At 43.4% G+C, this 27,404-nt stretch overlaps 1 protein-coding gene across 3 annotated transcripts in view; it reads left to right on the forward strand.

Moving 5' to 3' along the window:
- Positions 1–27,404, forward strand: part of RUNX1 (RUNX family transcription factor 1) — a 168,952-nt gene that overhangs the window by 102,596 nt on the left and 38,952 nt on the right. For all 3 annotated transcript variants that reach the window (XM_061453609.1, XM_061453607.1, XM_061453608.1), the window contains one exon: positions 14,864–14,968. In XM_061453609.1, the coding sequence (XP_061309593.1) occupies positions 14,864–14,968 (105 nt within the window). The remainder of the gene's footprint in view (positions 1–14,863; positions 14,969–27,404) is intronic.

Below are 27,404 nucleotides of genomic sequence, written 5' to 3' on the forward strand. Positions count from 1 at the left end.
AGAAGCTAATAAAAACAAACCTGTAGTTCAGTTCCTGACCATGGTAATGAAGCTAGAAATCATAACAGTGAACTGTGTGATTTTCAAGGTCAAAATCCAGTGGCTGAGAGTGAACAGACCCTATTCATACAGAAACACTTGGTGAGGAGCATCGTTGAGCCCCTTACTCTGCTGTAAGTGGTTGCTGGTAGCTGATCACTCGTGCACTGACATAAGCCTTGTTTGTCTATCGTATTCAGGTGCTTGGGATCCTTTAGGCAATGGAGTGATTTAGGAACGCTGCTTGCTATTAGTCAGTCTTTGAGGTTAAATCTCATCACCTCCACCGGCTGCCCATCTTTGGAACGAGTGACTAATGTATGCTTTTGTTTATTCCTGGAACAGGGGATTGTTTTCAAAAGGTGGGGATTGTGTGCATTTGGCACGGGATTTCTGAGGTGCTGTTCTGTTGAACTTGCATAAAACCTAAAGCGTAAGGTAGCTGCTTCAAAGGGCATTGCTTCTTTTGATACTTCACTAGAGGAAAATTAACAGAAACTTTGTTTGCTGTGTAATACTTGAGTTTGAATAAGTTCAGTGGCCACTGGTGATAATGTGATTCCAGGAGTATTGTGTGAACAGTGATTGAAAGTTCATGTTGGTTACAGTCAAAGTGGATGTTTTTTGTGCATGTATCTCAGGTGATTTAAAATCCTGGCTGGAGAATAAGGAACAGCTTTGACCAGTGACAATTCCCTGTGCATCAGTTATTGTGCAGATGGGACCATCATCCCCATTAAAAGCCTTGCCAAACTGGTGGCAATCCACTGCTCTCTCCCTTACAAGAAAGTAGGAAATTGTCATTCTTGACAGTCTTGATAAATAGTTTAAATTTCCTTAGGGAGGCTTTACATGAAATCTACCAAGACAGTCCAATGGCTGTTTCAAACATAAGACTATTGTCCACATTTTCACATAAGTGGCTCTGCGCTGACTGTGAGAGAGTTACAGCAATTCCCCCTGTTTGAGGGTCTGTTCCTGCCTGTTGGCCAGAGCAGATGCACCAAAACACTGGCCAAAGCTTAGAGAACCAAGCTGCGTTTCAGCGTTCCTTTCACATCTAACAGCCAGCAGTTGCCCTATGTTGCTCTGCCGATGCCTGTTGTTCAGAATTACAGAAAAAACAAAGGGCACTTATTTTCTTGACCCCCAGAATGGGAGCTGAGAATATCACAGGTCACCCAAGACATTGAGATGTTGTAGAAAAGCAATTTGGCTCACTTTCCTGAACAAAACAGATTTACATTGGAATTGGCTGGGCTCCAGAGTTACTATTCCTCACCCTAGTTTGAGAATGCTACTGGGAAAACCTGCCTGTCTGGCTTGTAAGCTTGGTAAGTACTTTCTGAAAGAAAAATGCAGTTTTAAAATTCAGCCAATCTCAGCCCCCCTCACCTGATTACCTGGTAAAAATAAATTAATCTTTATTTTTCTCCTTCCGTTCATAAACACTTCAAACTTCAGAATGCTACTACTGTTTTCTTAATGTATAATGAACGGGTTTAGGTTACTCTGATGAAATAAATCTGATGCAAAATGCCTGACACCATAGAGGTTCATTGGATAAAATTAAATAAATAGTTATATTGGAGAGGGAAAGCTTCATGGCTTGGTAGGCATTACATATTTTCCTCATGGAATCATTAATCCCAGTAACTATCATCTTTGTAGAACACAACATTAAGAAAACCCTAACAAATAAGCATGTTTTCCAGATGAAAATTATTATTAATAGGTTATCATAACAGTAGCTAAAAGGGGAGGTGTCTTGGCTTGCTGCAGGAGATCCCAATCTAAAGCTAAGAGCTGGAGCTTCCTGTTAGCTCTCCAGCAAGGCCTTTTTAAAATCTGTGCCTTGGAAAGGACTGAAAATTGAGTCTATGTATATTTTTCCTACCTGCTATCGGGATTAGAGTCATGAATAAGTTTTGTGAGAGTTTTTAGTTTCCACAGAGCCAAAGAAATACTCATTTTTCACAGGTGTAGCTGGTAGGAGAACACGAGAGAGAGAGAGAGATTACCAAGCATAACCAGCAGTTTCTGCTGTCAGGACTCTTCCTTCTGGATATCATTTTGGGGAAGAAAAATCAGTTTTAAGCTGGGTTCTCAAAAATACTTAAACTCCAGAAATTACTGGCCTGGATTCTGAGTCCAATTATTTTAATTAGTCTTTCTGAAGTCAGAATTTTGCTCCTTCTGTGCAGCTTCAGCTTGTGGTTGCATTATTTGAGCACTTTGTTAAAATTTGGTTTCTTTTTTTACTTAAATGCATTCAAAATTGTTAAAAGTATGCGCAAAACAGAAGAGGAGGCTATTCAACAGGCTCATAAAAATCAGTATTAAGCAGCCTTCTGGGTTCTGGTCCAAGCCATTGGAATGCTTCAGGGGACACAGTATCAGATACTGGAGTAACAATGAGCCGCTCTTGCCAGGCAGGACAAAAATAGAAGAAATCCAGCAGCAATCAAAACTGAAAAACGAGTCAGTTTGTTGAGTTTAAAACCAACCACTTATTTATACTTTGGATTGATAAATATGTGGTGCTATCAGGATGCTAGGACCAGCAGGAAGGTAGTTTGACTGTAGGGAGATGGGCAGGTCCTTTGAGTCATCCTCCAGCCCTTCTATTGTGCCGGGCACGGGCAAGGTTGGCATGGCCCTTGGGAAAAGGAAGCAATCAAAAGAAGGGGCCACGCTACTGATGCTCACTCCCTCTGTGTGTTAGAGGGTCGATGTTTATCACAGGGTTTTTCTCCCACCAGTAGGGCCAGGAGCGCTGATTTATATGTAAGTGATTCAGGGCTGCTTGGTTGTGTTGTTAGTTTTAATCAAGATTTCTGTGTAAACCGAGTAGCTGTGGAAGAATTCACCGTGCAGACTCCCTGCACTGGTACAGAGGAGTTGATGGCTATTTCAGGCCAAATAGCCTGGGTCAGCTTTAGGTTGATCAGCAAACCCAGCCCCTTCAAAGCTACGCTGCCTCCGTGCTGGCCTTTGGCAGGGACGTAATAGCAGGAGGAGAGGAGGGGAGAAGACTTTCTCACTACAGCAGTGCCGCCTGGGTCGTCTTCAGCACACAGTCGCTACGTGCAGCCGGGTTTGCATGAATTGCTGATTGTGTAAGAAAGTATAAGTGTGATGCAGCTCCGCACGGGGGTTTGACTCGAAAAACATCATGTGGTCTGTGAGGCTGAGCATGACTGCAGCTGGCCTTGCCAGCTCCCAAACACTCTCTGCTGGGTTACTTCAGATTTCGTCTGGGCGAAAAAACTCTTGATCAGAAAGCGTCAACAGGAGAAAAATAATGGCAGAGTGATTTGGAGAACTTCCTGTCTCCGGGAGCATTACTGCTGTAAACAGTGGCCATGCCAAGTGCTGAACCACTGCCCTCAGTCCAATAACAATAAATCTATTTTTTGGTTCTGCAGAGCTCTGCTTGTACATTTTTGAAACTCAGGCTAATGACGAGGATGAGGCAGACACTGTCCTCCGAGCATTTTCTCCTTTTTTTCTTTTTCCAAGCCAAAAGGAACAGGAATTGGGTTTACGAGGATACTACTTAGGGGAAAAGAAGTACCTCTCGAGATGAAAACATCAGATAGTTTCAAGAGATCTGTTTGCCTTTTTATTTTCCTTTGGATTTTTTTTCCTTTATTTTATTTATTTTGCTGTGCCTTCCTTCAGAGGCTGCATGAGTTCTGGTGAAAAAAAATACTTATTTTTGTGCATACCTGTGTACCTGTATATGTATGTACCTGTATTACAACTCAAATACCAGCTGCTGTTTTGTCACCAAAATAAAATCATTCTGAGAGATGAATTAGGGCCTTGGCTCCAGGGCTGGCTAGTGAACTTCAGCTGACCGGCCTGAGGCATGCAGTTCTTGTCAGCTCATTCAGGATCAGCAGAAGCGAGGATGCTTACAGTTTTGTTTGGGCTTACAATTGCTGTCAGGAGAATCTTTTCCAGGATAGTCATGTGCATAAACCCTCAGTAGTGTGAATCAGTCTCTGTTTCCTTCTAAAACCCCTTTAACAGCAGAGAAAAAAATAGCCTTGTTTCTTTTACCTTAACGCTGTGTGACTGTCCAACTCTTTTGCTCCCCTCCTACTTTTCCCATTATTATTTCAACACAGTTTTTCTCCGCCTCTCCTAGTCGACCTTATTCCCTTCATCTTTGTCCCTCATCAATCTGTCTCTTGTCCTCTTTCCTCTATCGATGCCTGTCCCCTTTGAGAGCTGTTGTCTCTCAGCACAGGTTGCTATTCCTTTGTGAGCCTTTATCGCGGGAACAGGTTTTAGCTTCAGAGTGTGCTACTAGGAATTATCTTAAGTTCTTCCCACCCTTTCCTAATGTTCCCTCTGGGGATGGGGAGCTACCTGCCGTGTGGTGCAGGGAGAGAGCAGGCAGTGCATGGGGAGGAGGTTCTGGAGACTGAGTGGAGGCAAAGGGAAGCAGCTGCTTTGAAGTCTTGATGCCGTAAGAGTTCTTCAGTGGGGTGGTGCTTGGCGCAGTGTGTATGCACATCAGTTCCCTGAAGTTTAGGGAGGAACTGGAGGGAACACTTTGCCAAGGCCACAAAGTTTCCACAGGCTAGACTTCATGCACCACAAGTCCAGTGAAACCACGTCCGTATCTGAGGTCACAGGGGTTGCTCTATGTTTGGACGTTGTCTCTGGTGGAACTTGGCAGGTTCTGAGTTCGTAATGGCAGTGTTATCTCCCTCATCACTGACTGCATGGATATCCATCGAGTGACCCCAGACCTCTTCCGAGCTCTGAAATCAATGAGCATTGCATTAGCGTAATGACAGCACGAGGAGTCCTTCCTCTAAGAAAATGAACTCTGAGTAAACAGTCCCAGTGCACACTCCCATACTCAGCTAGCTACTGAAGAAGTGACTTGTCAGGTTTTCTTTTGGCGTTCACCTGCTTTAGGCCACTGCAGGCGGAAGTCGCTCACTTGCTAAAATGGCCCCGATGATCATGAAAGTGCTCCTTGCCTTTTGTATTTAGAGCAGCATGTTGCTCTTCCAGTGAACCCACACCTTCCTTGTTCCCTGTACCTGGTGCCTCTGCCTGCAGCCATGCCGAGAGGTCTTCATTGCTCCGTAGGGCAAGGAACATGTTTGTTCCCAGGTCTTGCACTGTACCAGAGCACTGAGGTATGCCAGCACCTGGCTGGACAGGTAGCCAGACTTGGGCTGGTCCCAAATGAAAGCCAGTGCTGGAAAAAGGGAGAGGAACTGAGACAAAATCCAAGTCTCAAAGGGCATTTTCTAGGATCATGGGACAATGCACCACGAAATGAAGGTGCCTCAGAACAGGATCTGCCCAAAACCACAACACCCATTACGTCGAGGTTTTCCTGGTCTGACAATTAGGCAAAAGATGAGAAGAGGGCTTTGAGGGATGAAGAAATCATGGGTTCAAATACAGAAGTCCTTGGAGAAGAGAGTGGAACAAGGCGCTCTCCTCACCCCAAACACTGCAGCCACCAGCCCCGAGAGCCACGCATGCAGCACCCCTCTGCCTGAAGGACCTCTTCTTCCTGAGGACCTCCAGCTGCTGGGGCCACCAGTGCTGAGGATTCTGCACCCCACCAGAGCCACCTGCCCGTGGCCCCTCAGGGAGGTGCGAAGTGTACATCTGAAGTGCACCCTACAAAACAGAGACCTTCCCTGGGGAAATGCCATTAATGCTTAAAGCAGCCACCATGAGAGGCTGTCAGCGGGTGAGCCCCAAGCAGCAACTCCTGAACCAAACCTCCCAGAGGAGAAGGGGCAGAGGAAGGCTCAGACTATGGGTTCAGGCCAGCTGACCATGATGAGTTGCTCCTTCCTGGAGGTTGAGCTTGCAGCCTCGAGGGCATGGGGCTGTTCAGCAGGGGAAGCCCCCTCAGGTGTCCACCATGGCTGCTGCTAGGCACCACCTGGATGGTGGGGCAGGAGGTGTGAGGGGTGTAATTTTGGACTTAAGCATTTAAATCAAACCTGAATCCCACTTCAGGCAGCTAAATCCTCTTGTGAATCTGGGCCTTAACCTTTTCATGTCTCTGTCATCACCTGTAAAGTGTGGGTGATAATTTCTGCCTCAAAAAGCTTATTAATGGTTTGAAATTATAGCCGGGTTAAGAACTATTATTAGGCTTAAAGATCCCAAGGCATTTTCTGTGAGAAGGTGGTAGCTTTGCATTTAAGTCACTTCATTTTGAACTGTCCTTTCCATCTGGTGTTCCTGTTGCTGTTTTTTTCCCTTTCCCTGAACCATCCAGCAGTGACATAGCAGTCTGCTGAATGATCATTTCTTCTTTCCGCCCTAGAGCTGGACGCATTTCATGGAGGCTAAGTCATTTCTGAATACCTATTCATAGACAGCCCAAGCTCTGGTATAGAGAAGCAGTTCATTTTAATCTAAAATGATACTGCACTTAGAAAGTAAAACCAAAACAAAACACCAACACAGTGAAATTCCCTGGCATGCTATAGGTCATGGCTTGAAAGCAGAGGTTCAGGTTTTGGGGTAGCCTACTCATAGGGCATAAGAGATTTCTATTAGAGACATCTCTAGGGAATAAATAATTCTATCTCAAAATCTGTGTTTAAACATTAGTGACATGCCATTTGTATACATTACATATATAGTACCTCTTAAAAATATTTAGACCATAAGCATTGTATTTTAACACTCAAATTGTAATCTCCTTGTGCTGCCACTCTGCTACAAAGGCTGGGCACCCCATAGCATCTCATTCTTCCTCTGCTGTAATTATTGTCTCCACCCAAGTTCATAAGAATTTTATAGTGGTTACTGCAGCAGTTCCACTTATAGTTAGAGGCTGCTTGGCTTTTCCATTAAAAGGTCTTCCCCCCCATCCCAGTCTTTTAATGCCTTAATCCATTTTGCAAACTTGATCTGCAGGCTTTCAGTCTAAGAAGGCATCCCACCCTAAAAACTCAATTAAAACAAGTCACTTGGTTGTCTTTCAGAACAGAATGGAAAAACACCTTTTCTTAATGTATCATCAGACATTGTTGTAACTCTGCTGCACACACTCACACATGCGTATACATATGCCATCTCCATCAGAAAGCTTAAAAGCTGGTATTTACATAGGATTTAGACCTGAAGACGCTAAAGTACAAATAATGTTCCTGCCAGCCAAATTCCTACCGCAGCTTAAAATATTTTTTCTTCTGAAATTAGACAACATCACAATATAGGCCGAATACCTGGTGGTTTTGTGTGTTTGCAGACTGTTGATGGTGACATACAAAAGTGACTAATGTCTATGTTAACTACTGGGTGTCACCTTAAGCTGACTATTGTAGGACACCCTGTCTTCAGATACCTCCTTCTTGCCACCTCGGCCCCAAATCTCTTAATTCTATGCCTCTTCTCCTCAGTTAGTTAATTTCATGTCCTTTCCTATAGGCTCAAAGTTATTCTCCTACCCATCTTCTGCCGCAGCTCCCTTCCTGATAAATGGCCATGACCATTTAGTACCCACACCAGGTATCTCCTGCTACTCAACTGCCACTTTTCTTTCTTTTTCTCTAAATAGTGCATTTGTGGCATCTCTGCTGAAGCACATTCACTTCAGCAGAGTGAAATAATAACGTGAAGGTAGTAGAAGTAGTAACCTGAGGGAAGGAACCTGAAGGAAGCCAGCTGAGACTGCTGCCTTGTGCCTAACATTTTAGACATGAGCATTTCAAATAAGTGCATTTTAAATCCAGGTTTCTGAAGTAGAACAGGCCCACCAGGTGCCTTCAAGGCAACCAGTGGATCAGCAGCAGCAGTGGTGGCTGCACTTTTACACACATTGTTAGGGAAGGGATTAGCACAGAGGCCCCTGCAAGGCGGGAGGAGGTGTTGGAGGGTGTCATCATGACAGCACATGGGACTGGGAAGTGAAACCGCTCATCAGCGCAGAAGTGAAACTGGCTGCACGCAAACTCTTGTCAAATTAAAATGTAAACATCTGCCCAAAAGGAGAGAAAAAGTGTGGCCGGTTTAGAGAGCCGAGTTCCACCCTTGCAACACTTGAGAATGTTTGTGCAAGAGAGAATCACTCTTCAGAGGGCTTCAGATCAAATCCAAAAGGTGTTAGTTCCTACTGTGATGGGTAAAAAGCAGCATTCAAGCAAATATGGGGCTCTGGAATTGACAGTGGCATGTTTTTGGGGTGCTATGTGCTGTCATTTTTTGTTTATTCCAACAGGAGGATGTTCTCCTTTTTTTTTTTCTGAGGAAAGGGATTTGAACGTTGGTACCATTGTAACACAGCAAAGGGCAGGGGAAGCAACTTCTGGACCTGCTACCTGCCCAGGAATTCTCCAGCGCATAGGGAAATGTGCAGTGTTGGTGACAGGTCTTGTAGGCTGCCTGGTATACCTAATGACAAGGGGCATGCACAAAACACTGCTCTTTGTCATCAATACGTGCTCACTGGAATAGCTGCTGAGGACCTGAGCCAGCTTGGTTTTAACAGTTACACTGAGTATAGAACCAGCTTCTGCATCTGCTTAATTATTTCATGTCCACAGCTTGCAGACTTAGGGTTATGTTTTTGACACCAACATTTTCCAGAAGACTGCCAGGGACTATCCCTACCCAGATAATGGGCTTGAGGTAAAATTCAGTCTTAATGCCTTCTTAGGCTGGCAGCGTCTCTATTAATGTTACTTGATTTCAGTTATGTAATTTTGGTTGCTTAATATAGTTGCTGTGTTGCCTTAGGTTAAATGTACATGTGCTTCACCAAAATAATGCCTTGAAATGATTTCACCCCAGACACAACCTTCTTCTAGCCTTCTAGCTCTAGAATTCATAGGGCCATGGCAAGAGAAGCAGGCTGTTCTGGTGCTTTCTGCCATAGCATTTACTTGTTAGCCAGGAAAGATGTTTGGAGAATGAGCAGGGAGGAGAAAAGAGTGAAGTGCATGTCTTGCTTAAGCATTTGGTAGCACTGCAGGGAGCTGGGAAGGGAAGGGGAGAAGCCAGTGCTAGCGACACTCCTACAGCAGCAAGTTGCATATCCACAACTTACTGCAAAGCAAATTCAGTAGTTCATAGCTGGGTCTAAGTTTGCGGCAGGGCTGCTTCTGGCCATTACATGATAGCTTGGCACCATATAAATGCAGAACAAAACACCTGTTGATTTAACACAATGGAGATTTCATTCTGGGTAAGTAGAGGCTATGTAAACACAGGTATAAGAGCTTCCTGGAGTGAGACACTTGATAGAAATGTTCAAAAGTATACCTTTTATGCTGACCCAGGCTAGCTTGGCAGGAGGCAAGTATGTGTATTTCCCGAATCTCCACCTTGACACGCGCTTGCACCTACAAGACATCCATATAAACACACAAACAGATCTGTTGCCAGTGCAGCTGATTTGCATGGGCGGTCCTTGCACTTTTGGGGCCATCACCCAGATTTGCTGATTTCTCCCCATGTTCGCATTTGTCTCTTTGGGCCATTGGCTTGTGGCAGTTGGATTTTGTAAACCATTTGCAGCAGATGAGGTGAATAACAGTTTTTTCTCATATTTAAATTCTGTGGTATCTCTGGTGCTGATGGTAAACAAATGATGTTATTTTTTTGATGCAGCTTACTTCAGCTGCAGCTTTTTTTCTGACGAAATAGCCACTGGACCAAACACAAAGGGCAAAGTTTAGATTCTGACTGTGTGAAACTGTCTTGCGGGTGTGAGAAGAGGGTCACCACCTGAGCACAGAATTTTGACAGTTATTTTGCAATTGGACTTGCAACTTGGATACCTACAAAAATATTTCAGTTGTATGGTGAGCAGCAGTTATTTAACGAAGGGTCAAATTACATTGGCCCTTCTTGTCCTGTTGATTACATTGGAGCATTTAGGGACTTAAATGATAAGAATGGCAAAATTTGGCCCCAATGTATAACAGTCAATGTTTAAGAATGAATATGTGTGTGTGTTTGTATTGCATCCTGCCCAGAGATGAAGTCAGATATGTTATTAAAATGCAGGAAACATCTTCACTTTGGCAGATACCCAGGAAGATGTAGTGAGAAACTGTAAAGATGTATAAAATTGATCATTTAGCATGGTTTAATAAAAGTAAGTACCTAAGCACTAAAAAGTAGAAGCTGGCTTTAAAAAAAAAAGTATCATAATCTTTCTTACTAGAAACTGGAAGTCTCTCACTAATATAATAGAAATATCTGTAATATAATTTGTATTGCATTTGTGTATTACATTTCATATTTTCCAGCTATACCTTTTGTCCTTGTCAGCACAAGCGTTCTTGGCTCCTTTCCTTTTTTCTTCTTCTTTTTATTTAATAATTTACTGTAACAATTAAAATAAAAACCCAACCAACCAAACAGCAAAACAACTCTAATGACACTTCATCAGAATAAATCCCCAAAGCAAAAGATAGTAACCGTAATAACCACATCATCTGTTGGCCTCCCTTTCCTCTCCCCCTTCACAAGCAAACTTATGGAGCTTTAACTCATTTTTTCTGCCCTCATTTGGATGAACCTTCGTAAATGGAATCAATGTCTCTTTTTGCCTGCGAAAGGCGAATTAAAATGAAGTGATAAATTCAAGATGTGACCTCTCTTCCCTAAAGTGTGTCTGCTCTCACTGCCCTTTGCATCTGCACATGCAGCCACTTTTAAGTGTGCCTTCCCTCCCCCAGATCCATCTGGTCATAACAACTGCTCAGGATGACTAAACCAGCGCACAGGAGCTTCATGTGACCATGTTGTCACTTGGGATTCATTTTTCCCCCTTGGTTTCTCTCAAACATTCCCAGGGACCACGACTTACAAGCCTATTGCTCCCTCTAGAGCCCTTCAGTGCTGTTCTGGGGGACCACTTAAATAATCTCTCATCATGCTAGATGTGAGCTCCCTGCTCATTTTGCTTCCAGCCTCTGTCAGATGGGATGCAGACTGAATGCAGACTTCAGGTTCCTGTATTGCAGTAGAGTGCACAGGCACAATACCTTCAAATGCTTGGGTCTTAGAAACTGATCTTCACCTTTTGCTGGTCCAGGAACAGTATTGCTGAGCAAGTGCTGGCGGACAACATTAAGCTTTGTGCTTCCTCTTCAGTTCTTGCAGCTTTGTAGAGCATCGGGGAATCTCATGAGCAATCATGTAAAGTCATGAGCTCAGGACAACTGGTTTAACCCATCTGACTTCAGCTGTCAAATCAGCAGCGACTTCTGAGGCCTTTTTTGGTAGTACAGCCTCTAGCAAACCCATCAACAGAGTCTCCGGGTGTCATTTCAGAAGTCAGTATTGTATTTTGACCAGAAATGCTGCTGTTTCCATTATTTTTTCCAGAATGGTTCTGGCCTTAATGCTCTTGCAAAAATAAACATTACCAGGCAATTTTTCGTACTCGGCTTGTGAGGGAAGACTTGATGGCAGCAGTGAGTCTTGTGCTCTGCCTTTACACATATGAGGGTATGCTTGATGTTTCCAAAGGCAGAGCCCTGTCCAACATCTGGAGAATTTAATCCTTGTGCTCATGAGGTGTTTTGTGCCTGATATTAGGAGCTGCCAGGGATAGTTACAGAAACAGCAACAGCCTCTGAAGTGACTCTTGCACCCCAGCAAGGCACAGATTGACACTGACATCACCCGTCAGCCCTCACACCATTGGCAAACACTCCCATGATGACACAGTAGTGATTTGCTGAGGGATGCACCACAGATGAAGCTAATTTGTGCATGGTTTTCTGCAGATTCATGGGGCTGTTTAACACAGAGGGTCTCAGATTTTGATATTAGCTCATGAAGGGCTACATGCCGTCTTGCTGAGACTGCTAGGACATCATCAAATTGTCATCATGACTATTGAAGGCATCCAAACCAGGCCAGTGTTTCAGAATTCCCTCTTGAGGTGTTTGGTCCCACTTTACAGTCACTAGAGAGGTTAGTCCATCACTTAGGTTGTTTTGGTGGCACTCACTCCTTCCTGAGTTGAGCAGAAACACTAAGTGCTCAGTGTAGGTCTTCTGCCAACAGTTACGAGGTCCACTTCTTAGGCATCAGAAACCATGGCATACAATACAGGCTGCAGTGCTAGAGAGGCTGAATACAGCCTCCACTGACTAATCTGGTATTACTTCGACCAGTTTAGTCTGCTGCACATTGCATATGTATGTGTGTGTGTACATGCATTGCGCTTGTGTGTAAGTGTATTATGCAAGAGCATGTTGAAAATAAAAATCTGTATCATGGCTGTATCATAATATATAAAAGCAAGGAGGAGATGTTTGTAGTCCTACTGTCATCCCGAAACAGGTATATCCATAAAACACAGATTTCACTAACAATACCTCTAATTTTAATCTGCTTTTGTCAACCAGACACATAAAGGATGAATAATGTAGAAGCTATGAATAAAAGTGATAAAACCACTTAATAAAGCTAAATGTAAATGAAACACTATAACCAGGGGAAAAAACACAGCCAGAATTATTGGTAAGCAGCAATGAGTGACATGTAGGTTTATGGCTATATAGTCCTGTGGTTAACCAGTATGTGGTTAATGAATAGTCTTCTGTCAACAAGAAGTAAGCCAAGTATCTTCCTCCTTTTGCCAGCTTGTGTCACAACCATATACAGTCTCTGAGATCTAGTCTGTTCTGTAAAAAATCTTGAAAATAACTTCACCTCCCTCTTCTTTATTCTTGTAGGCTGGTAATGTGGCCACATTTTACTACATTTCACCACTCTTACAATTTTATACTGCATTTCTTTTCTATCTGGAAAATCAATCCACAACATCTAAAGAAATAAATGGACTACATAGTCTAGCAGAACAGCAGAAACACCTTACCTAATGCATCAGTAGTTGTCAAAAAAAAACCCAAACAAGACAAAACCACAAATGGGAAGCAAGGTGGAAATACCTCAGATTAGTAAAAAGAATAAAGTATCTTTTCAAATTCTCTTTCAGTCTTAGTGATCTGGGTGTCGTATATAATGATACAGGGAAACTATTTCTGGAAATAAACTATTTTTGGTATTTAAAGTCTGTCAAGGACACAGACATCTTTGGTCTGGGTAGATGTAGGACCCAAGAGCTGAGGTCCAAAGGCCCTGAGACAGGGATCTGAAATGAGTTTTGCTTCTGTTGCAGTTTGTACCATCTCAGGAACTGCTTTCTAATGAGCATGTGGAGGTGGGAAGAGACTGACCTGGGATTTGCAAGGCTTGTGTTTCAGCTTCTGTTTTGACAGGGCTGTGGTTCAGGATTAGAGTTGGATTTAGTGGCAGCAGCCAAAGTGGTTAGCATCGCTGGCCACAGGCTTCCTGTGAGATCATGGCCAAGACATTTTATCTCTCTACAGTTCTTCATCCACAGAGTGGGGAGAATACCTCCTTAATTCACAGGGATGTGATGAGGACAGTTTCCAGTAACAGCTATGTGTGTGTGTTCATCATGATGTTGATGCAGACCATTAACACCAAAAGTCGGAACTGCATTAAGAGATGTATTGAATTGCAAGTTAATGTGCATGGGGTTGGGGTAGGGGGAATATTTCTGCTAGAGGCAGGCATTTATATTTATACTTATATTTAAGTTTGTATTTATTTATATAGATAAATGAAGCAAACAATGAGAATGTGAAGTCTTAAAAGGGAAGGAACTCAGCACTCAGGAGGGCTGGAACCAAGTGGTAAACTGAAGCAGGCTGATCTGTATGGGAAAGCTCACACAGCATGTGCCCAAAGGAGGAGAGCCTTAATTTTCTTACAATAGTTCCTGGTTATCTAACTTGGGGTGATGTCCCTTGATGTCTCTTACTGATAACTAAGATTCCTGTCGGTATCTTAGTCCTCTGTGATGCTCAGATAACTGTGCTAAACCTGCTGACAGGCAATGTTTGTGTTGTTGTCCAGGCCAAAGCCACAATGAATGCATGTATGAGGTCTTATCAGAGCTGCAGAATGTTAACTTTTGTTATTTAAAAAAGCCTGAAGTAAATGTTGGCATTTCACAAAAGCAAATCCAGGGGTAGCAGGATCTGAATACACTGCAGTCACAAGGGGATGCAAAACCCTCCCCAGCAGCCATCAGAATGAGTACTTTTCCCAACTCGGAGCCGTGGCATGCACATAACAATTTTGAAAGGCCTTCACAGTTTTCTTACAGGATAATAAAGCATCTAAGCATAATGCTCCGCTATGTCTTCATAAAATGTTTTAATTCTCTGTGGACAAGCTGTAGGGATTTTTTTTTTTTTTCCATTCTCTTGTTTCTTGGCATTGAAGTAGCTGATTATTTTTAAAGGATTCTGGTTTTCAATATGGAATTGATCTCATGCTAGCTCCAACCACAAAGTGTGGGATTTTACGATCTGTCTAGGGGATCTGAGCACCCAGTTCTCTTTAATTTTAACAAGCGCTGTTGATCAGATTCCCATGGCAGTTTTGGAAGAGTCAGACATGATTTCTAAGCCTTTCTGAGCTAACACGCTGTAGAAAGTACAGATAACATACCAGCAGTCATGCAGATCAGATAAACTCTAACTGTTAGGGGGTAACCTCCTTTCCACAAACAAACTGTAGATCATTTAAATAGAAATTAATTTTTTTTCCCGAAAGCCTTGAGTAGTTGCCACAAAGGGAATGCGTCCAGTGCCAGGCAGTTGTGGGGTTATATACCCAGCTTTCTGGGCACATGTCTGTCTTAAATTATGGACAGCTGAGGTGTTTTAGTGCCATTTGGTGTGTCTGAGTGCTATCTGAAATGGGGAGTACACATTTTCCCTACACATATGCTCAGTAATGGTTTTCTTTCCTGTTGCAGGGAAAAGCTTCACGCTGACTATCACGGTCTTCACAAATCCGCCACAAGTAGCCACATACCACAGAGCCATCAAGATAACTGTGGACGGACCTCGCGAACCCAGAAGTAAGTGAGCTAATGACAGCATTTGCAGAAGACCAGGTTGATGGTTTAGTATAGGGGTTCATCACCACCCTCATGAAATACAGCTGTATTCGGTGCATGTGGGCAGTGGGTATGTATTAAGCCAAGGCTGTCCTATGAATGGTTTTAATTATGCCTTCCCAAAACCTTGTTTTTCATGGGTGTCCAGCTGATCTAGAATATGATTTGCATTGCATTTCTAAAGTATTTATCTAGGGATACCTTGGATCATACCCAAAAGCTGACAGAAGGGATGCTGGTAAAAGGTGGGCAGCATATACCTTCTTATGCATCATTTCTTGCTAGTCTTGCCTTTCAGATGTTAAGAGGATTTTAAAGCATTGGAAACCAATATGTCATTGATCTAACTTTTCAAGCTCAGCCACCCTGCAAAATAAATACGTGCCTGAGAGAGGACACCTGGTTGCTGCCTTGTGGAGTTCACTGTATACCTTGAGCTGTTGTATAGACTAGGAGCACCCATTTTCACAGGCAGACAATCTTTCCTATTTGTTTTTCCTTCAGTTTTTTAAAGATCTAAGTACAAGGAGGAGGTGAATGTTTGATATCTCCATGGGAATACCCGCACCTCTCACACAGGCAGTTGTTTTGTTCTGGTGGTGAGGGCAGGCTGTTTTGTCTGCCGGGTGAAGTGAGGGTGGAGCAGATGGGCAGGTATAGATGCTTCTGCAGCACATGCACTGCCTGTTACCAGAGGCAATCATTAACCTCAGTCATTAGCCTGAATGGGGCATTTTCGTATTTTTATCAAAATGCCCTGATGTAAATTGAGGTTTGTGGTTAGCTTCTTGCGCTCCTCCTGCATGTTTGGCACAAGTTCTGGCTGTTGCTTAAGTGGAATCATCCCTGGAGAAGAGAGCAGCAGTATTCAAGCACCCACTAGAGAATGAGACTCACAGCTTGGGGTTGCTTAACTGGGAAGGGATTTGTGGGGGAGAAAAGAAAGGTCTGAAACTTCAACTAAAATAGCTTAGAAAACTCATGTCTTGCCTGGGCATTTTGTTCTTTATCCTTCATTTGTCTGAGTTGCATCATGATGTTGCATGCATTTAGTGGAAGTATCTGACCTATACTTTTTGGATTTGAGGCCGGAATTTAAAATAAATATAGCTGCTGGGGTAAGGCTTCTTATTTAGTTTGAATTTATTTTCTTGGAAAACTGTGGCTGAGTTGTCCCTAAAAAAATATCTCTGGTGAAACAGGCAGCTGCGCACATAGCAGAAGATATTTGTATATGCAAGTTACAGATTTGCATATGCAATTAACCTGAGCATGTTCATAGTTTGCAGACAACAAATAAGCTTTAATTTTTCGAATATGAGTTGCTAGAATGGTAAGAAGCAAAATCATCCTCCAGGCATAGCTGCTGTTGTAAATCAATTTCTCAGTTGGTATGATAGTTAATATTTAATAAGATGCTACATTTTAAAAAGGAAGTAGAGATACAATACATACTGAAGCAACGTACGTATCTCCTCAACTCAAATGTACGTGAAAGCTTCCTTGTAAATGATTTCACTTTGTCGTAGGCAAATCAGCTGCATAGTGGAGGAGGCTTTTGGCATGTCAAGGGAAGGTCAGGCTCCCCCCTCAGCAGGAACGCTCAGCTCCCATTATCACCAAGTCATTCATGATGCAGCGTGGAAGGGATTCATTTTTAAGTGGGCTGCAAAGCCCTTCAGTCTGAGTTCACACCAACGGTCTCTGAATCTCAGCGGCTGCTGCAAGCTGTCTGGTATCTCCTCTCTTCTTCATACACCTGATTGAGATAGATACAGACTCGCCTGAGAAGACACACCATAGGCTAAGAAGGAAAAAAAGTGCATTCTCCATTCTGAGGCAGTTCTGGAGGGCTGCGGCTGCTCATTTATTTTTCTATGCTCTAGGTTGGTGGGTGTGTTTGCTATTTTGCATCAGTTCAATTAGATCACAGGCTACATGTGTAACCTGTACAGAGATAGATTACAGGGCTGTTACCTGCACAACTCACACACAAGATTTGCGGTTAGACGTATCAAAACATGCATGCCATGTACTGAAGGGATTTAAAATGCTATCAGCCTTCTTGTATTGAGACTAGAATCAGAATAAGAACTGCTGGAGTGTTTCTAGTTTCAGAAATCGGTATTTGGGAATGTTCATGCTCACAGACCTGAGCCTCACTCACTTGCTTAAACTGAAGAAATTACAGAAATACCGAGGTGTATTTTCTAAGGTGTCCTGATTCAAAAGAAATCTGTGGAAGAAAGTAATGGGAACAAAATCAGATACTGCTGTCTCACAGAGATCTAGGATAAATATGCTGAAGTCCAGCAGCAGTTTTGATTCATTTACTACATGTTTATAGTCATTCTCAGATAGCCTGAGTTCTCCTGAGCACCTGCATTCTCTGAGAAAAATGCTGGAAGGTAAGGGGCCAGTTCTGAAGATGGATGCCATCTGGGGCCACAGTCAGACCTTCACACCAGGACGGTTTTTAATGAACTTTACAGGACATAGAAATACTTTTTAAAAAAACCTCTAAGATTGATTAACTTAGGAAATACCAGAAACATTTTCTTTCGTCTTCAGAGAGTATCGGATCAAGAGCAGTTTCTGAGCCAGTATTAGATGGATTCTCAAAGTGGAGGGGTTATTAATGCACAAGGACAGCCTTTTCAACTAGGTGTGCTTGGGGAAAAATCTTCAAAAAGTAATACAAAGCAGGATTTGAAACCGTTTTTTGGAAAACACAAAAATACTCGAACCAAAGGCTCCAAAGGCAAATATGCAAAGTACAAGCTTTTTGGCTCATTGGGATGCATGGAGATGTCATGATAGGTGACAGTAACATGGTGTGTATGATCACATGTGCCACTTTCACTCTGCACAAAGGCCTGCAGACTTTGGGTTCTTGCACGTCCCACTGAACATTTGGTCAGGGTTACTGTGAAGGCTGGGTTTTTGCCCCGCAGGATATTTGCCTATGTAACTACCAGGTTTGCATTTACAATTGTGATAATTACTTGTGCATAGGACTTACCCCATTGTCCTTTTTATGCCACTGAATTTCTGGCTGTGCCTATCCAGACTATACTTCCCATCAAATTGTCATGGCTTACAGAGAGAGCCAAGGTACTTAAGAATCTGGCTCTTCCTCCACTGCTTTCATTATGTATTTTTAAAAACTCTTTTGAACTTAGCAATTTTATTCCACCGCTCTGAATAAATGTTTATTTTCATATATATATATATATAAAAAGAAATAATACTGCACTGTCAGGGAGAAGGGCAAGATGACCTAACCCATCATTTTCTTCTCCAACTTCTATGATTCTATGATTCATAAAGCAATTTATGTTTTTATGAGCTAAGTCCATGGGGAAAATCATTAGCAGTAACCAGATCAAGAGTAGTGCTCCTGATGAAAATACTTTTGGTTAGGAAACTTGGTAGAAATAGTATGACTCTTAAATTAAATATTTCCCTTAGGCCATTTGACCTACTGTGTACATCTGCTGAAAAATTAGGTTTTTCTTCTTTTGACTGCTTCTTTCTGTTTTTCTCATTGAATTGTTTTAACCTACATAGCTCTGAAAGATTTGCTAATGGACCAGGTGCCTGAAAATGGTGCGGAATGAAAAGGCTACATGGGTTTAACCCGAGTGGGCCTGAGATGTTGAAGGTTAAGCTGGACATTAAATGTGATTACCGTGCATTGGATATGTGGTTTTCCCAAATACTTTTTTGGCATTCATATGTCAAAGGGCAGGATGCAGAGGAACAGAGAGGGAATAATATTGCTGAGCAGAATTTGAGAAGGAGCTTAAAAGGCTGCTTGACCAAGAAGTCCCTTTTTAGGAATGGAAATTTCCTTCTGCCTCCTGGGAAAGGTAGCCAGAGAGGGTGCAGGTACACCTTTGGCCAAACACAATTAAGAGCACCCCCCAGAACCTGATCTTAAGTGATCCCGATCTTAAGTGATCCCATCTCACTTGTAAGGTTCAAGGAAAGCCCATGACCTGTAGCTGTTCCGAAGTAGATCTTCAAAGACCCCCTTGCCTGGCATTAAGTCTTTTTTAAGGAATCCCAAGGGCTGGTGGTGTTAAGTGCACCTGACCTGCCAGTGCTATCCCCATCCAACCTTTGCCCACACACTTAGACTCCCATAGCAGCCTCTGGTAGGGGAGTCAGCAGAGCTGGTGAGCGGTCAGCATCCCCTATCCCGTGGCAGAAGCGGGGGATACTGCACATGTCAGGCTGGGAAGGAATGATTCCTCTGAGGAGTTTACATCACTTCCACCTTGAGCCTTTCATGAAAGGAAAAGCCAAGCTATTCTCAACAAAAACTTTTTTATCTCAGCTGAAATAATACTAAATGCCTTAGTTTCTTGCTTGCTTTCACTTGCTTGCTGCAGGTGCCTCCATCTGTTGGAAACTGTTATACCAACACACAGTTCAGAAACCATGAGAAAATGAATCATCGTGTTATGGGAAGAGACCCTCCGTATGAATTTCCGTGATGGCTTATCAGCCCCTTCCATTCACCTGAAGACTTATAGTGTCTAAAGGTTACTTAGCAGAAAATGTGTAGAGGTAAAGGAGGTTCTTACAAGTTGATTGCCCATATAACAGGAATGAACTGGGACTCCGTTCTTCCTTTGCTAGCACTAGCTGCATGCTCCACAGCGCACCACCCTCTCAGTATCACAACCCAACTTTGCTAATTGCCCTTTAAAATATCTTGGCTAAAGAACTTGCCTCCAAGAGCTTCCAACCTAAATAGACCATGTACAGACAAAAGAAAGGGATGGGCTGCAAGAAAAGCCAACGGTTGTGCGCTGACTGCTGGGTCTGTGCCTGTGTGTTTGTGTCCCCGTGTCCTATTGTCTGGGTGACACTGATGTGGGTGGACTAGTGCTTAAATTATGAGCACAATCTGGGGACACTTGTAGTTGGCTTGTGCAATGGTTATGTGCAGTGGTGCAGCAGCAGGGGGAAGGTTACAAAACATCACTAGCTCCAATTCACACAGTGTGTCTTGATGTGTTGCTGTCTCTAAATGGGTATGAGTAGGTAAGGAATTGCTGTTGGTTTCCTTCCTGAGAGCGTGTATGTCTCATTGAAGCAACTGGATCAATTTAAACAGCATAAAGCAGTGTATTATTACAAGGACATGCTTGCAGACCAAAGGAGCTTTTCTAAACAGGCATGGCAGTCCTAGTGGCACCCTGGCAGCCAGAATAGATCCATGGTCCCCCAGAGTGGCAAGGGAACAACAGCCTGAAGCATATATCCTGTGATTGGGCACATCTCCCCCCACTGTGAAAGCTGTGCATGCCACCAGCCCATTTTTCATAATGAAAGTACGCAAAGAGCAAAAGAGCAGAGAGCAGTTTGTCCCCTTATGACTTGTGTTTTCTGAAGAAAAGTGAAGAGTGAGGGGGAAATCAGCCTGTTTCCATTATACACACAGTTTCACACAACCAGCCTGAATTACTCCCGTGACAGAGCACCGGGCCTTCTGGCTTAGCACAGGACCATATAGCACAGGAGCATCACATGGCACAGGACCACCTGAAATTGGATGTTAAAAGTTTGTCTGCCGATCAGGATGGGGTTGCATGTCTGGATGCAGTCAGCTCTGCAGAGCATCCCCATGCCCCTCCACAGCCCTTGGGTGCCCTGTGTCCTAGAAAGACCTCCCTGCGCCCCACATCCCAGCCACTCAGCAAGCTCCTTCTCCTCCATGAGGGGAAGGTGGAGCAGCCCCCTTGGGGCAGGGGCAGCTCTGTGCTGGGGTTTGCCCCTTCACAGTGGCTGGCAGTGCTGGCACAGCACCTTCCTGTTGTCTGAGATCTCCACGTCCCCTTGCCTGGCCACCCCAGGGCTTTCACTAGCACAGGAACTGAGTTTCAAACAGCGCCCATGCTCTCAAGCAGTTGGTTTCAGATTGGAAATCATACAGATATACCAGCAGGCACGCTGCCCACGAACTGTAAAGGCAGTGAAGGCAAAGACCAGTAGCTGCTGTAACTACCGCAGTGCAAAGATCCCTCAGTGCAAACAAGGTCCAGGCAAGGCATGTCTTTTGTGGACTTTAACTGGCTAGCAGCTATCCACAGCTTCTAAAACCAGTGCTGGCTGTTCTCTATCAATTAGATGTGCAAAGGGTTATGCAATTTGTGTGAATGCTCAGCACTCCCTGGTGTAACAGCAATAGGGGGGATCCTTTTTGTCCTACTCCACAGGTGGGATGTCAGTAGTTTTTTAATACCAGCATCCTTGAAGTTTCATGGTGCAGACACTTCTTTTCCACATGGAAAAGGTGGAACAGGATCATTTTCCCTGGCATTTCTTTGTCCCACTGCTGAGTCACTTAGGAGAGTTGATGTTGGGTGATGTGAGGCAGAGAATTCATCATTTTAGTTCAATAAATTTGTCAAATATGTGGAATACAAAGTCTTGTGTCAAGACTGCTTTTCTGGGAGCACAGTAGCTCATGTGTTTTTGCTCACCTAGTTATTTGGCTGGGCTTTTTTGAAGATACACAGAAGTGTTGACAGGATAAGCTCCTTCCTTGCATAAAGCAGGTAAACAGGAAACCAGAGTTGCTGTGGAGTGGGCTAGAAATGGTGGTAAGACTGGCCCAATCCTATAGAAATGATTTCAACTCCTTTTTTGAGTCACTAAATCCCACACAGCTCTTTTTCCACCTGCCTTGAATTATTGTGATTTTAAAATGAAAACAGGTAGGTAGTTATTTTTCATTTCTTTCACTTTTTTTTGTCTTTGTCAACCTTTTACTTTTGCACTTATTCATCACTTTATTCCCTACTGGTTGGGTGGCTACAAAGACCGTGATGAGTATTTTTAAGTGTTTACCTATATTTGCATGGTGGGATTTTCAAGGGATATACAGCCTCTGTCCAGCTCTGCTGAAATCGGGGGGCAAGTAGTCTGTAACTGTGGCAAAAGCAGAATTAAGTGAATGTATATTACTTCTGAATATGTGTCCTAAGCAGTCAGTAGGTCTGACTTTCTCCTGTCAACTGCACTTACCTACAAAGAATTTGTAGCTGCTAAGATTGGTGAGCAAGTCTTTGGGGGTGGGGGCATTTTCCATAGAAATATGAAAAAAGGCTGAATACATACATGTCACTTGTAATTGTGTGCGTGTGTGTGTGTGTGTGTATATAAAGAAAAGCATTAATATGCAGAACCTTGGCAAGTAGGTTGGCCGTAGGGGATGTGACTATATGCTGGAAGACCCTAATTCACTGAGATGATCAAAAACCATGTAGATGAGGCCCACAGTGACATGGTTTAGTGGTGTTCTTGGCAGTCCTGGAGTAATGGTTGGACTTGATGATCTTAGAGGTCTTTTCCAACCCAGCTGATTCTATGATCTTTTCAGTAGTTAGCTGTTTGTGCCCTGAAACAAAGATTTCTGAGTCTGGTCCTTCATCCACTGTGTTCCTTCAGCAATGAATGACTTTTGAATGGCAGAGATTAAATGTGAACAAATGAGAGCTTTGAGGAGGCTGCTGGGGCTTTGCACGACCTGGGGAAGGATGGACTTGTACTTGAAACCCCTCAGTGGAGCTGTCTGTGGTCATGTATGCCCTACCCTCCCTAGAAGGAGGTTAGCTAGTGAAGCTGGGCCGTTGGAGCATTGGGTTCACAATCCCGCTGACCCTCCAGGGTTGGCCACCAAATGCCTCCTGCAGTGCTCTCAGATTGGAAAGTTTCCTTCAGGAATGTGCTGGAGGGTAACAGAATGCGACAGCCTCTGCAACCCACTTCCTTCCCCCTGCTCACCAGAGGAGGGGGAGAGAGGGCCTTATTTTCCTCAGGCTCCTAAGGCAGCCGGGCATAGAAGAGGGAGGCTTTCCCCCTGTGTGGAGTGGTCAGGTGCTCCCAGTTGCTAAACAAGCTTTTAGCAGTGCAGGACTTTTTCTGAAGCCTCTGTTTTTGAGGAGTTGCCTTACTTGCTGGTTTAGCAAAACAACACTTGTCTAAGAGAAGGGCTGGATAAAGCTGTGTGGCACTTTCAGTGAACAGCCCTATTTTCTTCTTGGAGTATAACTGGCAGAGGTGAAAATCCATTTGTGCTACAGTCCCTCCCAGCTTCTCCTGCCCATGATTATCAGAAGGTGCAGCAGTTTCCTCCTTCCAAACCCATGTGAAAACAGTGCAGGCTCTTGCTTCATCCTTTGTCACTCGTTGTGAAGAATGCAGAAATGATTTTCCTCTGTATCTCCATTTGTGCCCTCGCTGTTTGCTCATCTGCTACAACTGGGAATTGTAATCAGTAAATGCATTTTCTATTTGTGCTAATGATAAATCCTGGTCAGACTGTTCCTGTGTCAGTGCTTCATGGGTCTGTGCGAAGCATGAGGGAGAGCAGTGCTTGGGAGAGGCCATTTCGATTCTGCTTCTGAATCGTAAAAGAAGGAGTTGTCTGTTTTGTGAGGGCACAATGTGTTTGTTACTAACTGAAGCACATCCTAAAGAGAGGGAAGGATGGAAACACCTCGCCTGCCTTCTTTAATCGTGGAATAGATAAGGAACAACGTGTAAAACTGGGAAGAAACACGAGAAAGGATTTAAGCAGCCATAAATGAGAAGCTGATAGATTTCTTTTTTCCTTTTTTAATAGCAGCTGACCTTTATTCTTCCTCTGAAGAGTGGTGTTGTTTGAGTCCATTAAACACGACATGCACCAGGACACCTTCTCAAGGCTGACCAGTCCAGAAAAGCCAGGCTGTGTCATAACCTTAGCGCATACAGCTGCAGAAAAACTTAGGCGACAGTGTTGATTTAATTATTAAGGATTCTGTTTGTCTGAGTCTGTCTGCCTCTCCTACCTACACCCTGCATTATGGGCTGTTCTTCATTACCTGCTCTACCTATCTTTGCAATCTAGCCGCAAACAGTTTTGGTTGACCACACCACTTCCCTCTTGAAAGTTAATACTGTTTGACTCATTCTGTACTGCTAACACCAAGCCAAAGAAAACAAGCCAAAGAATAACCTGCTTGTATGCAGTTTGGAAACTTCTCAGAGGCCCTGCTTTCAAAATGCTGTACAGTAGCTTACTATATCTCTCTGCAGCTGCAAAGAAAATGAGGAAAGCAAAAAATGATTCAAGAATCTAAAATAAAGACTAAGCAGAACCACATGAAGTTTATGAGCTTCCAGTGAACTGCAGTCCTGTGTAGGCACAAGGGAGCATTAGTGCAGAGGAGGGGCTGCTTAGAAACTACAGATTAAAATATCCAAACCCATTACTTCCGAAAAACAGGTATTTTCAGCTGTTGTGTGGAAACACCAGTCACCAGACTTGGTAAAAGCAAAGGTCTTTAGTTCAAGGGAAGTGTGTACAGCAGCTATACACTCTTTTTAGACAGGAGCAAAGTTTTTTACAAGTTGTCAAAGCCTGAATGGTCAACATCCATGGAGAGTAAATTTACATTTGTGTTGCCAAATTCCCCTGGTTTACATAGACAGTGAGCCACCAGACCTGACCTTTAAGTTGCAGGTCTCTTGTTCAACTCTGTCTGAGGTTGAATGATGGAGACCTTTTACTGTCTAGAGATAGTTCAGTGGACTGATGAAACGGGTTTCTATCTAAGCTGTTTCTCTGACCTCCTAAACCATGATTGTGCAACTCACTTTCCTGTTTGTCCTCTCCAATTCACTGCAAAGGTGTCAGAGGTGTCATCCCTATTTTTTCCCACTCAGGCTGAGAGCAGGGGTGCAGATTCATCCCACCCAAGCTAACATTTGAATAAGGTGCCTGAATTATGAGCCTGGTCCCGTGTATTCAGCAGAGAGACAGCCTTCTCCCAAGGGCTGCTCAAATGGCGGCTCAGTCCTTGCTGTCTGAGCCTTGTGTTTCTGCAGATTTTCTTTGGACAGAGGTGTCTTTTTGTGCCTGTATTTTTCTTGGTTGCTTGCTGAGCTGTTGGTTGGCTGGTTGCGTCTCATTTTGCACCTACTCTTTCATACATATCTTCAACTAATGATGTCTCAGCCCATGGCTGGAGGGTATTCTTATGGCAGTTTGTACGTGTGGGAAGATGCAAACTATAAAGAAACAAAAGAGGCTTTTGGCAATGTGATACTTAAGTTGGGAGTCATTCAAACTTTGTCAAGGAGTCGGGATTTTTAAAGTATATACATTGACATGGGGGAAAGGGAGAAGAAAGCAAAGGGTATAATTTTGCAGACTAATTTAACTTTCATGAACAACTTCTTCCCTCCAAACTTCTAACGCTCGGTTCCCTTACTTTTACTTCATTGCGATGACCTAATTCCTGGGGTGAACCCACAGAATAATTGTACTTCCAAGACAGAAATAGAGGACACATATACGTGGGATTCATCAGAAGTTTTGGTGGATCCACAGCAAGCAAAATAATAGTGTTTTAAGTGGAAATGTGTTTGTGTGTTGCTGTTTGTCTGTACATCACAGGCCTCACCAGCAGGGCTGGGGGAGAGGAAGCATATGTCCTGCCTCGCAAAAAGTGTCGAGATTGCTTTTTCTGGCTGTGGTACCTCAGCGTAGACGTGAGGCTTTTCATATGCTCATCAGGAGGTAGGGAGAGAGCTGAAGGGACCCAGCCCGGAGGAGCCTGGAGTCTTGTAGTCAGTGTGCCAGCCTCCGCTTGCACCTTTTCCTGGGGTCATTCCCCACTCTACTGACACAGCTGGATAGTGAATCAGTGACAAAAAGGGCTCTCTGCTTGCAATTATGTCACTTACGTGGAAAATAGGAAACTGAAGTTTGTTTTCTAATATAGGCCAGGCCAGAGGGGCTTGATCCAGACTCTCCTGCTTACTGGGAGAGGGGGGCTTGTTCTGGGGCAGGGCTCCCTCTCATTGCAAATTTTGCTCTACCTAGAGCGTGTTTGTGTGGGGCTTTTAAAGAAGCACTGATTTAAAAGAGATGGGAAAAAAAAAAAAAGCAAATCTTTCCAAAATTTTGTCTAACTACTGCTAAAATGTGTAGGAAAAAATGCACCAACAGCTCAGGGTGCACGTTGTTGCGGTAGGGCAACTACCCCCCAACAGAGGTGCAAGTAGCTACCTGAGGTTTCCCATGGGAAAAGTGGGGAGTTACCGGAAAGCAGGGACCCTGCTGTGTAAATCACTGTTCTCTTTGTTGTATCACTGGACACTTCTTCAACACGCAGCCAAGTTGGATCACCTGCTGGAAAAATTAAATGCTCAGCAAAGGATTGCACCTGAAACATCTAGTCTGTTTGCAGCTGCTCAGAGTAACAAGCAGATTTTTCCACAGAGACACTGAAAGGCTGAGGTTTGCCAGGGAGCTGATAGGAGAAGCACATGTGGAAGAGCTTCCCATCTCAGTCTGTCTGTGCTTGGCGTTGCTTGGCATTCTGCTTCTCAAGGACAGCTGGATGTCAGCCTGGTCATCAAGTCACGTAATACCCAGACTCAATCACACGTTTCCCAGCACCTCGTGCCTATGGTCAGGTCAGGTCTGATGACCAACACCGATTCTGCTGGTAATTACAGACATGGCATGAAAACATTGAGCATAATATCCTGTCTACCACAATGTTCCTTCTGTCTGGAAAGAAGGTTTGCATTGTAGAGTGCTTAAGAAAAACAGCAGAAAGATATAATTGCTGATGAGTTTACTCAAAGCTCTGACTACCATCACCATTAGTTTTCCTCACCACGGCAATAATATTTTTAGCTGAGGAAGGAGAAAATATCCTACAGTGTGTCTAATCAATTTTTAGGATCTTTTTACTTACTCTTTTTAACACTATACAAGAGGTTGGTGAGCTCTGATGCTGTCCCATACTGATCCTTCTAATACCTGAGTGCAGTATAAGTCTTTTCCAAGTGATGGAGGCTAGAGAGGAAACCACTGTACAGATTAGTTTGATTTTCAAGCATGATTTCCTTGAGCCCAGTGGGCTGCTGTGTAGCAATGTTTGGTGCATTATGCTAAGCATGTGCATACATCCCTGCAGGATCAGGTCAGGTCTGTTTGAAAGCACAGCTAACAGAGTCCTAGAAAAGTTATACTACTTGCTTTTTCTGTGCAGGTAGGAAATCAAGGGAAAAGAGTGTGCAAAGTATTTTATATCTGGGATATAATATTACTGGTTTCTGCCCTTAAGGCACTATTTCTATTGTTAGCAAGAAAAAAAATGCCATTTTGTGAGCAGGATAGTTGATATTCAAGCATTTCCCAGCTTGGTAGTATTATAGAAGCACTATAATTCACTTTTGTTTACAAGAATGTATAATTTTTTGCACTAAAGATAGTGTGCTCACTTCCTGCAGTAATGTGAAAAAGTATATTTTCTTCTCATTCTTCACTATGTACAGAATAATTGGATTTATTTTAGCTCCATGGCACAAAACAATGTGT

This window comes from Pezoporus flaviventris, unplaced genomic scaffold (assembly GCF_033815535.1).
Source record: "Pezoporus flaviventris isolate CSIRO_AGI_PZ_B2104156 unplaced genomic scaffold, CSIRO_AGI_Pfla_v1 ptg000015l, whole genome shotgun sequence".
Taxonomy (NCBI): Eukaryota; Metazoa; Chordata; class Aves; order Psittaciformes; family Psittacidae; genus Pezoporus; species Pezoporus flaviventris.